At 41.3% G+C, this 15453-nt stretch overlaps 1 protein-coding gene across 1 annotated transcript in view; it reads right to left on the reverse strand.

Annotated features, from left to right (window-relative positions):
* The window catches only part of TEKT4 (tektin 4), a 52039-nt gene that overhangs the window by 9681 nt on the left and 26905 nt on the right, over positions 1–15453 (reverse strand). The window contains exon 5 of the mRNA XM_033914063.1: positions 2441–2595. Within this exon, the coding sequence (XP_033769954.1) occupies positions 2441–2595 (155 nt within the window). The remainder of the gene's footprint in view (positions 1–2440; positions 2596–15453) is intronic.

Below are 15453 nucleotides of genomic sequence, written 5' to 3' on the forward strand. Positions count from 1 at the left end.
TTAAACTGTGGAATTCACTTGTCAGCCAATTACGAAAATGCTGTGAAAGGGGCAGTTTTAGAAAACGACTTAAGAGGCAGTTATTTGCCTTTTCCTAAACAATGATTCTTTATGATTGCAGCTTGTTGAAGAATTTTCCTGATTCTCTGTAGAAGCCTTTTTGGCTTTCATTTTTATAGTTGATTTTCTGAGGATTATTTGCTTATGTCTGTCTGATCTTATTTGTTTTATAGCATTATGTATGTAAAATTATGTAAACCATTTAGAAATTTTTAAAATCTAATCTAATCTAATACTTGGCTTTATATACCAAGTCTTCATTCTAAGAAAGCTCGACCCGGTTTACAATAGTTAACTTAAAAAAATATAAACCATAAAATAAAAATTTTGAAAAGAATTCATTTCCAAAATGTTTAGTAAATAAAGTAGTTTTCAAAAGCATACGAAAAAATAGAAGAGAACCAGAGCTTCTTATAAGGAACGGAAGATTGTTCCAAAGTTGAGAAAACTTAAAAATCAAAGATTGGCCAAAAATCTCAACTCCTCTAATCCCTTTTCTGGAAGGGAGAGATAATTTGTATTGTTGGTTGTCCCTTGCAAAAGAGAATCTGTAAAGATTCCAGGATAAAGGAACTAGAGGAGTGAAGATACCATAAAGAATTTTAAAAATAACACAAGCACATTTAAACCGAACTCTAAAATAAACAGGAACCAATGAAGACTCTGAACCAACAGTGTCACATGATCGAACTTACGTTTCCCAAAAATCAGTTTCGCTGCAGTATTCTGGACCAGATTTTTGTAATACTGAGGTAGATGACATTACAATAATCAAATAAATAAATAGATAAATAAAGGCAGGCCTGGAAAACCTTGGCCTATATTTCCAGCGCCTACCTTTGCCGGAGGTGGCACCATTTCGTGACTGACATGCGATTGGCAGCTGCCAATAACAGCGTCGGTTAGAGAATCAGGGCCTAACTGATTAAATGCCATTGAAAATGAGTGGTTAGCCCCAAACAGGTGATTTAACCATCCAGGATCCATTTCTGGCCATTTAAATCGCTATGAATATCGACTCTCAATAGATTTTTGAGGGAACTACAGGGCAAAAACCTGATTAACATAATTCTGGAAACATACCCAACCAGTCTGGCTTTCCAGATGATCACATAAATATGCATAGGAAAGATTTGCATACACTGGGTCTCCAATGCATGCAAATCTCATGTAAATTCATTATTGATGTCCAGAAAGCAAGAATGATTAGGTGTGCTTCCAGGACAAGTGACATTTCCCCTTCAGGGGCCCATTATGTCCAACATTAAAAGATTCAATCAGGCCTGTTATGTTCTGGACTTTATCAGAGCCTTGTACCGCCAGCGCAGACATGATTTATTGTTCTATCCCACTGGTCCGGTGTTTGCATGCATAAAAACCTCTCATTTTGGAGCATAAGCAGGACTGAGATATATGGGCAGCACTGTTTTCTGCTGGGAAGAGGCTGATAAATAACACCTAAGGTGGCCTATGTCATGAAAATGTCCAGGTCAGGATACCTGGCAAAGTTGAAAAATTAAACAAAAGCTTTAAGTGTACTTAAGGGGAAATTCTGTAAAAAAGATAGGGGCCTATTACAGAATCACGCCCAACTTAAAACTTAGACTTAGGATTTTAAAGGACAACATTATAAGCACCTATGTCTTTTAGAGCAGTGGTTCCCAACCCTGTCCTGGAGGACCACTAGGCCAGTCGGGTTTTCAGGATAGCCCTAATGAATATGCATGGAGCAGATTTGCATGCCTGACACCTCCATTCTATGCAGATCTCTCTCATGCATATTCATTAGGGCTATCCTGAAAACCCGACTGGCCTCCAGGACAGGGTTGGGAACCTCTGTTTTAGAGAATAGAGACTAATGGTGCCTAAGTCCTTCTGCAGCCCTAAACACTCCTAGTTTGGCATTAGGTGTTGTTAGGCACCATGCGATGGGCGCTTAATCGCCCCTAAGATAGGCGCCTATCACCCATTTAATTTTAATTTTTTCCAACTGAGTTTGTTAAAGCTCTCCCCCCCCCACCCCCCCCCGGTAAGTTAAGTGCTCTGACATTCTTAGGAATTCTTGGAGTTTTGGAGCATTTACTGCGCCAGTTTGTGCTAAAAACCTCTAGCACAGCTTGATAAAAGGGGCCCTAAGTCAGATGCTTCTTAGAAAATGCCCCCCTTAAGAGTCCTCTTTTTCTTCTATAGTTACAAAAAGAGAAACATTTTAAAAGACAGACTTGCATTTGGTTTACAAAAATGGTCAGTTTAAGTTGTCGATTCTTTTCAGTATTTCAACTGGTTTCCAACGGTGGCCAACCCAGGGTAATAATGTGCCTCCAATCTCTATCTCTTTCAGCTACAACAGCATAAGGGATAATGTTTTAGCTTTGTATACCTGAATTGAGGTGAGTCTTTGCAGAGCTCAATGTGTGGCCTGTATGATCTATGATACAGCCTAGTCTGAGCCACCTTCAGTGCCGTTTCTTTATCCTTAATGGCCTGTCTAAGAGCTTCAATGTTATTCTCCTGATCGCCAATCTCTTCTAGGACCTGTTCAGAAGAAACAGGGAAATAAAATATTAGTTGCTATAATTATTCAGGACTTTCTTGAACAGCTTTCAAAAGATGCCCGACAATAGTTTACATTTATTTATTTATAAAATGTATATTCCGCTTGAAACTAAGCAACTTACAATAAAAACAGTACTACACATGAAGCTCAACTTTACTTATAACAATGATATTGGAACTGAGGTGTCAATTCTGATGGTATTTTACAAAAGGCTCTGCTAAACACAGAGGGCTAGATGCACTAAAGCAGGGATCTCAAAGTCCCTCCTTGAGGGCCACAATCCAGTTGGGTTTTCAGGATTTCCCCAATGAATCTGCATGAGATCTATGTGCATGCGCTGCTTTCAATGCATATTCATTGGGGAAATCCTGAAAACCCGACTGGATTCGGCCCTCAAGGAGGGACTTTGAGACCCCTGCACTAAAGTCAGTCGGTAATACCGATTGGATCACTGTTTGCTGATTCTCTGTCAGATTGTATACCAGTGATCGATGTGTTACCAAGTTTGCATGCAAATAATATGCACGGAGGTGCAAACCTGACAGATCAATCGCTCATTGAGGCTTTTTTTTATGGGACAAATATTTTGTGTGTGTAACACATGCAAAATATCTGTGACATTGAAAAAAAATGAAAAAACCCCTGGCAGACCTGTTGTTAAGTTTCAAGTTTAAGTTTATTAATAAATTTGATAAATCGCCTATTAGAATCACTAAGCGATGTACAAAATCAAAATAGAGTATAATAAAAAGAAACAAACATTTAACAATATACTTTCATCAAAAACAAACATGAGTTGGGAGGGAAAGAATAAAAGTTACAAATTTTCAATTTAGGGTAGAAGGAATGGAAAAAACAAAAGGGTAAGGGGAAGTTAAACCACAGCATGATTTGGAATCTCACTAAACATTAAAATATTGAAAGCATCTCTAAATAAATAAGATTTTAAAAGTTTTTTGAATGTTGTAACGTCTTTTTCATTTCTGATGTATTGTGGCAGGGCGTTCCACCATTGAGGTCCCATCACAGAGAATATGTCAGCTCTTCTTGTTCCAATAATTTTCAGAGAGGGGACTGTAAGGAGATTTTGACCAGAAGAGCGGAGTTACTGGCAGGACTAGACCACTTGGTTTCTTCCGGTAGCTAAAATCCCTGGCTTTTTTTTTCTTTTTACATAGCCAAGCAATGTTAGTGCATCAATCGCATGCCTACTGTGCATGGGGTTTTAACTAATTTGCATGGCCGGATCAGAAAATAGGCAATCGAGGGGAAAAACACGTGGTGAGCCATTTTGTGCATCGGGTCAGTAAAAGCGATTGTCGCTAAAGGTTTAACGATGATCGCTCATGTTAGTGCATCTAGCCCAGAGGCTTTTATAAAATCCATATAAGGAATTGAAAGACTGCCTATATATTTGTTGATATATATAGCGAGAGCAGCCATTTATCAAATTTTACATGTGCACAAACAAAGCGGCATCATCACAATATTTTCTATGTACCGGTAAGTTCTAGCAGTTTTATATCCTAAAGGATATAAAACTGCTAGAGAGGGTGCAGAGACGAGCAACGAAGCTAGTGAATTGGTATGGAGAACGTGAACTACGAGGAACGACTTAGGAGACTGGGATTGTTCTCCCTTGAGAAGAGGAGACTGCGAGGGGATCTGATCGAGACTTTCAAAATATTAAAAGGATCCGACATAATAGAGCAGGGAAAGCAGCTATTTACAATGTCCAGTGTGACACGGACTAGAGGACATAGACTGAAGCTGAGGGGGGGACAGGTCCAGGACGAATATCAGGAAGTTCTGTTTCATGCAGCGAGTGGCGGACACCTGGAATGCTCTCCCAGAGGAAGTAATTGCAGAATCCACCGTTCTAGGATTTAAGAGTAAACTAGATGCACATCTCCTTAGGAGTGGCATAGAGTGACACGGGTAAGGGTATATTAGGTGCACATCTCCCTTGGGAAGCATACAGTGACATGGAGACTTAATCTATGCCAGGGCACCGGACTTGATGGACCCAGGGTCTGATCCGGAGATGGCAACTCTTATGTTCTTACACATGGAAGCAGAAGGTTAGCAATTCCATGTGTAGCTGCTGAACTTACACAAGCAGCTGGTTCTAGTTTACAAATCTACACATCAAGACATGTCAATAGGTTAGTGAGGTCACAATTATTATTTTCTTTTTTGGAGACAGAAACAAACAAGAGGGGATTATGAAAAATTACTTCCTTAATATTTATGTAAATCCCTGGGCAAAGCAAGTTGCCACACACCCTGTAACCAAGACCGAGACATACTTTATTAATTGTACATACAATTTTCCTTCCACGAGACACCCCCTTATTTAGTCCAATCCATTTGCTTCACCCATTGTATTATGCTGACTTTGTATCATTATGAACATAGGGACATAGTGGATGATGGCAGACAAAACCTGATATGGTCCATCCAGTCTGTCCAGTGCCAGTTACCATCTCCGTGGTTTGTTAGGTAAAGCACAAGAGTCATTTTTCAGCTGTTTTGAGTCAAGGTGTCTTTTAGGGATCCACTGTGTTTAGCTCACTCCTTTTTGAATTCCAGCATCATTTTTTGACTCTGGCATCTCCTTTGGGAGGACATTTCAGGCATCGAGCACTCTTTTCCTAAAGACACATTTCCTGAAGTTGTTTTTGTAGTCTCTTGTTCTAGAGTTTCTTCTAATGTGAAACCGCTGCTTTGTTTTATAAGTTTCAAGTCACTGAAAAATCTGTCTCTCCTTTCCTGTAGAGTTAAATATTTAAAATTTCGTCTCTTGTCACATATCTTCTATTTTGGTTTCTCTCCTTTGAATCAACTCTAACCTCTTTATGTCCTTAGTTCAGTGGTTCTCAACTCAGTCCTCATGATACATCAAGCCAGCTGGATTTTCAGGATATCCATAATAAATATGCATGAGGTAGATTTGCATGTACTGCCTCCTTGCTATGTAAATCTCTCATGGATATTTGTTGTGAATATTCTGAAAATCCATCTGGCTAGGTGTGCCCTGAGGATTGGGTTCAGAACCAGTGCCTTAGTGAGTTATGGCCTCAAGAACTGAACTCAGTCGCCAAGTGAGACATGGCCAATGACCTGTACAGAGACATTATGGGCCGGATTCTGTAAATGGTGCCACTAGGATTCTCTTAGACTCTAGCTACAGAAACTTGTCCTGTTTAGTCCTAATTACTAATTACCTCCTATGCCATGACTCAGAAGGGTTTAGATACATATACATTTGTTATTATCTTGATAGATTTATCAAGTGTTGTTAGTAAATCTATGTATTACTTATATTGTACACTTGTTGAAAGATTAAAAATGAATAAAGAATTAAAAAAAAAAAGAAGTCTTTCATGAGGTACTTTGTCAAATGCCTTTTGAAAATCCAAATACACAATATCAACCGGCTCACTTTTGAAGACAAATAAAGGATTTTTGTATAGAATTTTCAACAAAATGTCTTATTATGGATTTAGAATTGGATGAAAGGCAGAAAACAGAATAGGTTTAAATGGTCAATATTCTCAATGCAGAAGGGTAAATAGTGGGGTTTCCCCCAAGGGCCTGTGTTGGGACTGCTGCTTTTTAGCATATTTGTCAATAATCTAGAGATGGGAATAACTAGTGAAATAATTAAATTTGCTGATGACACAACGTTGTTCAAAGTTATTAAATTGCAAAAGGATTGTGAAAAATTGCAAGAGGATCTTGTGAGACTGGGCATCAAAATGGCAGATGACGTTTAATGTGAGCAAGTGCAAAGTGATGCATGTGGGAAAGAGGAACCCAAACTAAAGTCACTGTCCAAGAAAAGGATCTAGGTGTCATTGTTGAGGATACATTGACAGCTCAACGTGTGTCAGTGGTGAAGAAAGTGAATAAAATATTAGGAATTATCAGGAAAGGAATAGAAAACAAAGATTAAAATGTTATAATGCAATTCTGGTTGCAGTATCTCAAAAATGATATAGCGGAATTAGAAATGGTACAGTGAAGGGCGTCAAAATGATAAAAAAGATGGGACGACTAAAGCGGCTAGGGTTCTTCAACTTGGAGAAGAGATGGCTCAGGGATGATATGATAGAGATTGATAAAATAGAGTACTCTTTCCACAGATACTAGGACTAGGGGGCATGTGATGAAGCTACTAAGTGGTAGATTTAAAACAAACTGGAGAAAATATTTTTTCACACAATATGTAATTAAACTCTGGAATTTGTTGCCGGAGAATGTGATGAAATCAGTTAGCTTAGGAGGATTTAATAAAAGCTTGGATAATTTCCTAAAAAAGAGTCCATAGGCCATACTCTTCAAGAAATCCCTGAAACAGCCCTAATTTCAAACTTACCATCCTTCCCTCTCCCTCTTCCCGCCACACAGAAACTACATAACCTACTCTTTACCTCTCTAGAAAGGACAAATGTTCTTCCATTGTAACCCTCAGTTTTTTATCTCTTTTATAATCCGTCTTGAACCGCAAGGTAATGGCAGAATAGAAATCTCTAATTTAATGTAATTATTGAGAAAGCCTGGGGAAAACCACTGCTTATTCCTTGGAAAAGCAGCATAAAATCCGTTTTACTACTTGGGATCTAGCTAGGTACTTGGTACCTGGGTTGGCCACTGTTGGAAACAGGATACTGGGCTTGATGGACCTTCGGTCTGTCCCAGTATGGTCATTCTTATGTTCTCATGTGAGCCAAGAATAGAACAATTGAGCCATTGTGACATCACTGATGAGGTTGGCTCTTAGGCATTGGTGGAATGAGACATTATGACATCACAATCTCAGCTCTGGAATGTTGCTACTCTTTGGGTTTCTACCAGGTACTTGGGACCTGGGTTGGGATACTGGGCTTGATGGACCTTCGGTCAGTTCTAGTAGGGCAATTCTTATATGAGCCAAGTATATGTGACAAATCAAGCCATTGTGACATCACTGGTGAGGTTGGCTCTTAGGCATTGGTGGAATGAGGCATTATGACATCACAATCTCAGCTCTGGAATGTTGCTACTCTTTGGGTTTCTGCCAGGTACTTGGGACCTGGGTTGGGATACTGGGCTTGATGGACCTTCGGTCATTTCTAGTAGGGCAATTCTTATGTTCTTAAGCCCTTTGAAGTCTCTTCTTATGTCTTATTCTTTCAGTGTAGAAGAAAAGGAATAAATTAGGTTAAAAATAGCAGTTCTGACAAACAATGATATTTATACTCTCCAATTTAAACAGTGTGAAAAATAAAATAAATTTGCTGCAGTTATCCAGGTGCCATTATCTAGTTCCTAAGAATCGCTGGCCTCCTTTATCATCATGTTTGCCGTCTTATTGGGCCGACTTGATGGACCATGAAGGTCTTTATCTGCTGTCACATACTATGTTACTATGTTTGTTCACAACAGTGATGGTTGCCATCAGGCAGTGATGGGTCAAACCAGTCCTCGGACTGGGAGGTGTTACCTCCTGCTCCCTACAGTCCAGACATGAGTCCACCAGACTTTGACCTTTTTCCAAAGTTGAAACAACCTATGCGTGGACATCGTTTTGCATCTCTGGAAGAGCTTTCTTCTGACGTTACCCGAGCCATTCGGCAACTGAACAAAAACAGTGTTTTGGATGGAATAATGAAGCTTCCCGGACGTTGGGACTCGGTCATTGCAAAGCAGGGAGACTATATTTTTCTTTTTTTCCAAATTCTTTATTCATTTTTCATCTTACATCAAGTACACAATATTACATCATTTAAAACTTTTACACATCACTTGAATTTCTTTCTATTGTCATCGTAAATACATAAATGTATTCCCTCCCCAGGGAGACTATATTGAAGGATTGTAAAGAAATACTTGAAAAAAAAAATAAAACATGTAAATTTAAAAAAATAGTGTGCATTATTTATGAAATGACCCTCTTATTAAGAAATCAATAAATGATGGGCGTTTTTAGCGCACGCAGCATTTTGGCTAGAACTAACGCCAGCTCATATATACCACATGAAAATAATATCTTACGACAATCATCTATATATTCTTAATGGAAAAACAAGAAATCCCCCCCCCCCAAATCCACATGTGTATTAAGATTGGGAAAAGTGTAACGTATTCATTACTATCTATTCGTTGTATATGAATTTGGGAGGGGGGTGGGGGTTAAATCTTCTTGATGTATGATATTGAAAATTTGTTGTATTATATTTGGTTGATATTTACTGTACACTTGATGTAAGTTTAAAAATAAATAAAGAAATTATAAAAAAAAAAAGAACTAACGCCATCTCAATGCTGGCGTTAGCATCTAGCGTGCGCGGCAATTTAGCATGCGCTATTCTGCACGTTAATGCCCTAATGCGGCTTAGTAAAAGGAGCCCTATATATATACTGTTGCTTAGTTTTTTTCGCCATATCCCTGTCACTAGAGAGAGAAAAAGGCTTTCCTGAATCCAGGGTGTGGTTGATCCCACCATATGCAAACGTTCAAAGTGTCGCCATACTCCATAGACATATTATCCTAGCAGTATATGTAGCATAATACAAAGCAAATATAAATCAAAACAGTCATATACAATACACAGTAAAGACAAACCATCTGGCAGCAATAAATAAGGGCTTTCCTTGTCTCACACAATTTACAGTTTAAGCGGTTGCACTATGGGGTAAATAGAAAGAGAAATGGAAAATGCAACTCTGACAGTGTCAAGTGGTAGTTTCTTAGTGATTAATGGGTGGAATATTTCCCTGTGAAAGTGACGAGTCCCAGAAGCAGGAACGAAGAAAATCAGATCTGGTAAGTGAGAAAAACCAGGATGGATGATGTCGGGAGAAAGAAAAAGAACTTATACAGAGTGAGGAGGGATGAGAAACCAGTTTCCAACCCTACATTTAAACCCTGAGGCTATGATTCTCAAAACTGCACCATATGTTAGCTGGTGGTAAATGCCCTACGATGAAAACAAAAACAAAAAACTGTGGATACAGATGTTCTGGATAAAACATGAAAATTCAATGAAAAAAGTACAATGATAAAAAATACAGTGGTAAATCCATGTTTTTATATGTCAGTGTATAATAAATTATCTCCAGAACATCTGTATCCACAGTTTTTTGTTTTTGCTTTCATCGGTGGATTCTTTTCACTGTGGATCTTTGGGTCTCCCCATTTTTCTTTGGTAGATTCCCTACTACAGGCTTTATTAAAATTTGATATTCCGCTTATCGAGCTTCTAAGCCAGGGGTGTCAAAATCCCTCCTCGAGGGCCGCAATCCAGTCGGGTTTTCAGGATTTCCCCAATGAATATGCATGAGATCTATTAGCATACAATGAAAACAGTGCAGGTAAATAGATCTCAGGCATATTGTAGCCCACTGTAGCCCAGACCAGGGCTCTACAGCACTCCAAGTGGCAACACAAAAATAGAACACCAGCGTGTGACCCGAGATGGAGTCACCCTGCAGGACTGAACTGTTCTTAGACAGGAACCAAAATCAAATGCACCACAATTAAAGTTCATAGGCAAATAATTCAACTTTACTCATTCTTTCATGAAGGTAGGTAGTTCATTATTACAGCTGCAGAATTGTCAGAATTCTCAAACAGCATCAAAACAAAAATGCCAAAAGGATTGAACAATAAACAGCACAAAATAAAGTCCAAACTTTCTGTGAGCACTAATTTTAGTCCCAGCTGCACCTGAGGTTCCAGCTTTCCTCAGAGCTAGCTCTGCCTGCTTCCCAGCAGATAGTTGCACAAACACAAATAAAGGTCAGGGCACTTGTTCTCCAAACTATAGTGCTCAAAGTTAAAGCCTCTGGCAGTCTAAAATATCACTGCCAGGTAAAGGAGAGTGCCATAGGTTTTGCAAGTCAAAAGCACAACAAATTGCTTCCAAAAATTCCCTCCCTGGGTGATAGCAAAACCTCTTCCCACAAATCACCCTCCTAGCTTGCACAACAAAAATAGTCCCCAAACAGTCCAGAGCAAAAATCACCACTCACTGTTCACAGGTTGAGGCCCAGTCTACCTGCATGGCTTCAGAAACATCAGGAGCATACTCTGTCAGACTCTCCTCATACTCCATGGGCTGTTCTCCTGGAAATAACAGCTCCTCAGCTTGTCCAGCCTCTAGCAGCTCCATGGGTGAAGGTTGGTTGCTCCTGCTTGGCCCAGGGGACTCTCTAGGGAGAAAAGGTTTAAACCCTCTCCCTAGCTGGCCTCCCTGTCTGTTCTCAACTGCAGGTTTAAATACCTTGGGGCAACGCCCTACTCTGGGTGACTCAGCAGTGTTCCAGGGGTCTCTTGAGCTCCCCCGGTGGTCAATGTAATTATCAAGCTCAGAAGCTACCTGTCCCTTTCCAATTCCTCTCCGGGATTTCTTTTCTCCTCCATTTTCTTTTGTCCTAACTGGGACCTGGGCAGGGAGAATACCTGGCTGGTCACATACCCCCTCCCTTAAACCTTGCTTATCCCTATAAGCATGGGGTTGGACAGTGTTTTCTGGGATCCGGGAAAGAATGTCAACATTAGTATTTAACTTGCCCGGTCGGTGTACCACTGTGAAACGGAAGGTTTGCAGTGCAAGATACCACCGAGTGAGCTGTGCATTATTGTTCCTCATCGTGCTCAAAGTTAAAGCCTCTGGCAGTCTAAAATATCACTGCCAGGTAAAGGAGAGTGCCATAGGTTTTGCAAGTCAAAAGCACAACAAATTGCTTCCAAAAATTCCCTCCCTGGGTGATAGCAAAACCTCTTCCCACAAATCACCCTCCTAGCTTGCACAACAAAAATAGTCCCCAAACAGTCCAGAGCAAAAATCACCACTCACTGTTCACAGGTTGAGGCCCAGTCTACCTGCATGGCTTCAGAAACATCAGGAGCATACTCTGTCAGACTCTCCTCATACTCCATGGGCTGTTCTCCTGGAAATAACAGCTCCTCAGCTTGTCCAGCCTCTAGCAGCTCCATGGGTGAAGGTTGGTTGCTCCTGCTTGGCCCAGGGGACTCTCTAGGGAGAAAAGGTTTAAACCCTCTCCCTAGCTGGCCTCCCTGTCTGTTCTCAACTGCAGGTTTAAATACCTTGGGGCAACGCCCTACTCTGGGTGACTCAGCAGTGTTCCAGGGGTCTCTTGAGCTCCCCCGGTGGTCAATGTAATTATCAAGCTCAGAAGCTACCTGTCCCTTTCCAATTCCTCTCCGGGATTTCTTTTCTCCTCCATTTTCTTTTGTCCTAACTGGGACCTGGGCAGGGAGAATACCTGGCTGGTCACATACCCCCTCCCTTAAACCTTGCTTATCCCTATAAGCATGGGGTTGGACAGTGTTTTCTGGGATCCGGGAAAGAATGTCAACATTAGTATTTAACTTGCCCGGTCGGTGTACCACTGTGAAACGGAAGGTTTGCAGTGCAAGATACCACCGAGTGAGCTGTGCATTATTGTTCCTCATCGTGCTCAAAGTTAAAGCCTCTGGCAGTCTAAAATATCACTGCCAGGTAAAGGAGAGTGCCATAGGTTTTGCAAGTCAAAAGCACAACAAATTGCTTCCAAAAATTCCCTCCCTGGGTGATAGCAAAACCTCTCCCCACAAATCACCCTCCTAGCTTGCACAACAAAAATAGTCCCCAAACAGTCCAGAGCAAAAATCACCACTCACTGTTCACAGGTTGAGGCCCAGTCTACCTGCATGGCTTCAGAAACATCAGGAGCATACTCTGTCAGACTCTCCTCATACTCCATGGGCTGTTCTCCTGGAAATAACAGCTCCTCAGCTTGTCCAGCCTCTAGCAGCTCCATGGGTGAAGGTTGGTTGCTCCTGCTTGGCCCAGGGGACTCTCTAGGGAGAAAAGGTTTAAACCCTCTCCCTAGCTGGCCTCCCTGTCTGTTCTCAACTGCAGATTTAAATACCTTGGGGCAACGCCCTACTCTGGGTGACTCAGCAGTGTTCCAGGGGTCTCTTGAGCTCCCCCGGTGGTCAATGTAATTATCAAGCTCAGAAGCTACCTGTCCCTTTCCAATTCCTCTCCGGGATTTCTTTTCTCCTCCATTTTCTTTTGTCCTAACTGGGACCTGGGCAGGGAGAATACCTGGCTGGTCACAATATTCATTGGGGAAATACTGAAAACCTGACTGGATTGCGGCCCTCGAGGAGGGACTTTGACACCCCTGTTCTAAGCGGTCTACATATTTAAAACTATAAATTCAGGTAACAAAGACTATAAGAAACAGACGTACTGTAACGAGAGGGATAAGGGGTAGGAAGCACATGTCAAATAGAAAAGAGAGATATTTAAGGGTCATTCATTGGGTGGGGAAGTTTGTCTGTGAGCTGAGGATGAAAAAAAGAGGCTATGTTAAAGGTCAAAGGCATCTTTGACTAACAATGGTTTTCATTTTCCTTTGAAACGTTCTAATACTGTTTCTTCCTGTAATTCTGTGGGCTTTGCATTCTAGAGTGGGGGGGCTGTGACAGAGAAGATTGTTGATCGGGTTGTGCTGAGTAGACGGATCGATGGTATAGTTACCAAACATATGCAGTGCTATAGAGAGTCACAAAGAAGACAGTCCCTGCTCAAAAGATCTTATAATCTAAGCAGACAAGACAGACAAACAGGATGCATGGATACGGTTCAGGGGAATGGTTAATCAGCTGACTGGGTTGGTGGGCAGTGGGGAGTAGGATTGTGGATTGAAGGCTTTATCAAAAAGGTGGGTTTTCAGTCTGCTTTTAAACAAGAGAAGGGCCTTGACGGACAAACTCGGGTAATTTAATCCAGGCGTAGAGGGCAGCTAGATGAAAGGAACAAAGACTGGAATTGGCAGTGGAGGAGAAGGGTAACGCTAAGAGCGGCTTATCTGAGGAACGGAGCTCTCTGGGAGGTGTATAAGGAGAGAGAAGTGAGGAGAGAGATTGAGAGGCAGCAATAAGATCTTGAACTGTATACGATGGCAGATAGGGAGCCAGTGAAGTGACTTAAGGAGAGGGGTGACATGAGCGTAGCAAGGTTGATAGAAGATGAGTTACTTAGCAGAGTTTTGCACAGATTACTGCTGCACTACTTAATTGGTTTAGTTGGTGATAAATGGTGCAGTAATTGACTGTGTCGTTTAAAACCAGTTAAAAAGTCACCTGAAGCCACTTCCAAGAATGCCGTCCATGTCCTTTCTATAGAGACGCCTACTGGAACCTATGTCAAAAGTAGGTGTGGCTTGCCCCAGAAGTGGATGTAGGGGCCGGAAAGCGCCATAAAACCCTGGCCTGCATTTGCGGCACCTACTTTTCATGTGGCTGCAAAAGGTGCTGTAGCGTGATTGATACGCGAACGGCATCGCTTTTGTAGGCGGCTGCAAAGGACCCAGGTCTCCTCAGCTGCAGTAAAGCAAAGCAAGGGGTGGTGTGAAATATCCTTCTGCCAGTTACTTCACTTTGCTCTTCTCTTTTGATAGAAACCTTGGAGTCAATATTTAGGTCCTCTTTTACTAAGCTGCGCTAATTGCTAACGTGTGCATGTTAGTCTATGGACGCTTCAGTGTTTAGCGTGCGCTAATTCGATTAACTAATTAATTAGTAAAAGAGGGGGTTAAAGTGATTTAACAGGACAGAACTGGCTCCTGGCCAGTTAAATCACCTGTTTAGGGCTAACCACTAATTTTCAACAGCACTTAACTCCTCAACGTTAGGAAAGCAATAAGAACATACCTCTTCGCCTAACTTCCCTGCCCACGAATGAGGGATTACAAAGAAACGTGTATTGGTACTAGATCCCGGTAGGTGGCGCATTACGATAAAAACTTAAAATCTTGCACTGTAACTATGACAATTTGCAACCTGAGAACTGTATATTATGTACAGTAACATAGAAACATAGAAAACATAGAAACAATAGACGGCAGATAAGGGCCCACGGCCCATCTAGTCTGCCCACCTTAATGTCCCTCCCCTACCTTTGCCCTGTGAATAGATCCCATGTGCCGATCCCATTTGGCCTTAAAATCAGGCACGCTGCTGGCCTCAATCACCTGTAGTGGAAGACTATTCCAGCGATCAACCACTCTTTCAGTGAAAAAGAATTTCCTGGTGTCACCTCGTAGTTTCCCTCCCCTGATTTTCAACGGATGCCCTCTTGTTGTCGTGGGACCCTTGAAAAAGAAGATATCTTCCTCCGCCTCGATGCGGCCCGTAAGATACTTGAACGTCTCGATCATGTCCCCCCTCTCTCTGCGCTCCTCGAGCGAGTATAGCTGTAATTTGTCAAGCCGTTTTTCGTATGGTAGATCCTTGAGTCCCGAGACCATCCGGGTGGCCATTCTTTGCACCGACTCCAGTCTCAGCACATCCTTGCGATAATGCGGCCTCCAGAATTGCACACCTCTATAGAACCTCTGTTAACCCAAACTCAATTAACCCAAACTCTCAAGCAACCAGAATAAAAAAATCTAAGAAATACTGTAATACTTTAAATAAAAATGAAATAAAATCAATTTCTGGCAGACGCCACACCTGAGCTCGCCCACACTTTACCTACCACATGTCCGGTAGTTTGTCTGGAACAGTTTATGGTACGGCATAGTATGGGGTATAGTATTACTTAGGCCTATTTTTTAATAGTAACTCTCAAGCAACCAGAAACTACATTTATCTGGTATCTATCAATCCCCATGCGTGCTGGTTAACTAAGAGTCTACTGGATATTGGTATTAGATCCCTAGTACGTGTCAAGTTAGGATACAGACTTGTATCACAAAATTTGTCCCGTAACTATGGCAAATTGCAAACTGTTAACTGCATATTGTATATGTTTAACCTGTGAGCCGTTCTG

The sequence above is a fragment of the Geotrypetes seraphini genome, chromosome 11 (genome assembly GCF_902459505.1).
Source record: "Geotrypetes seraphini chromosome 11, aGeoSer1.1, whole genome shotgun sequence".
NCBI classification, from domain to species: domain Eukaryota; kingdom Metazoa; phylum Chordata; class Amphibia; order Gymnophiona; family Dermophiidae; genus Geotrypetes; species Geotrypetes seraphini.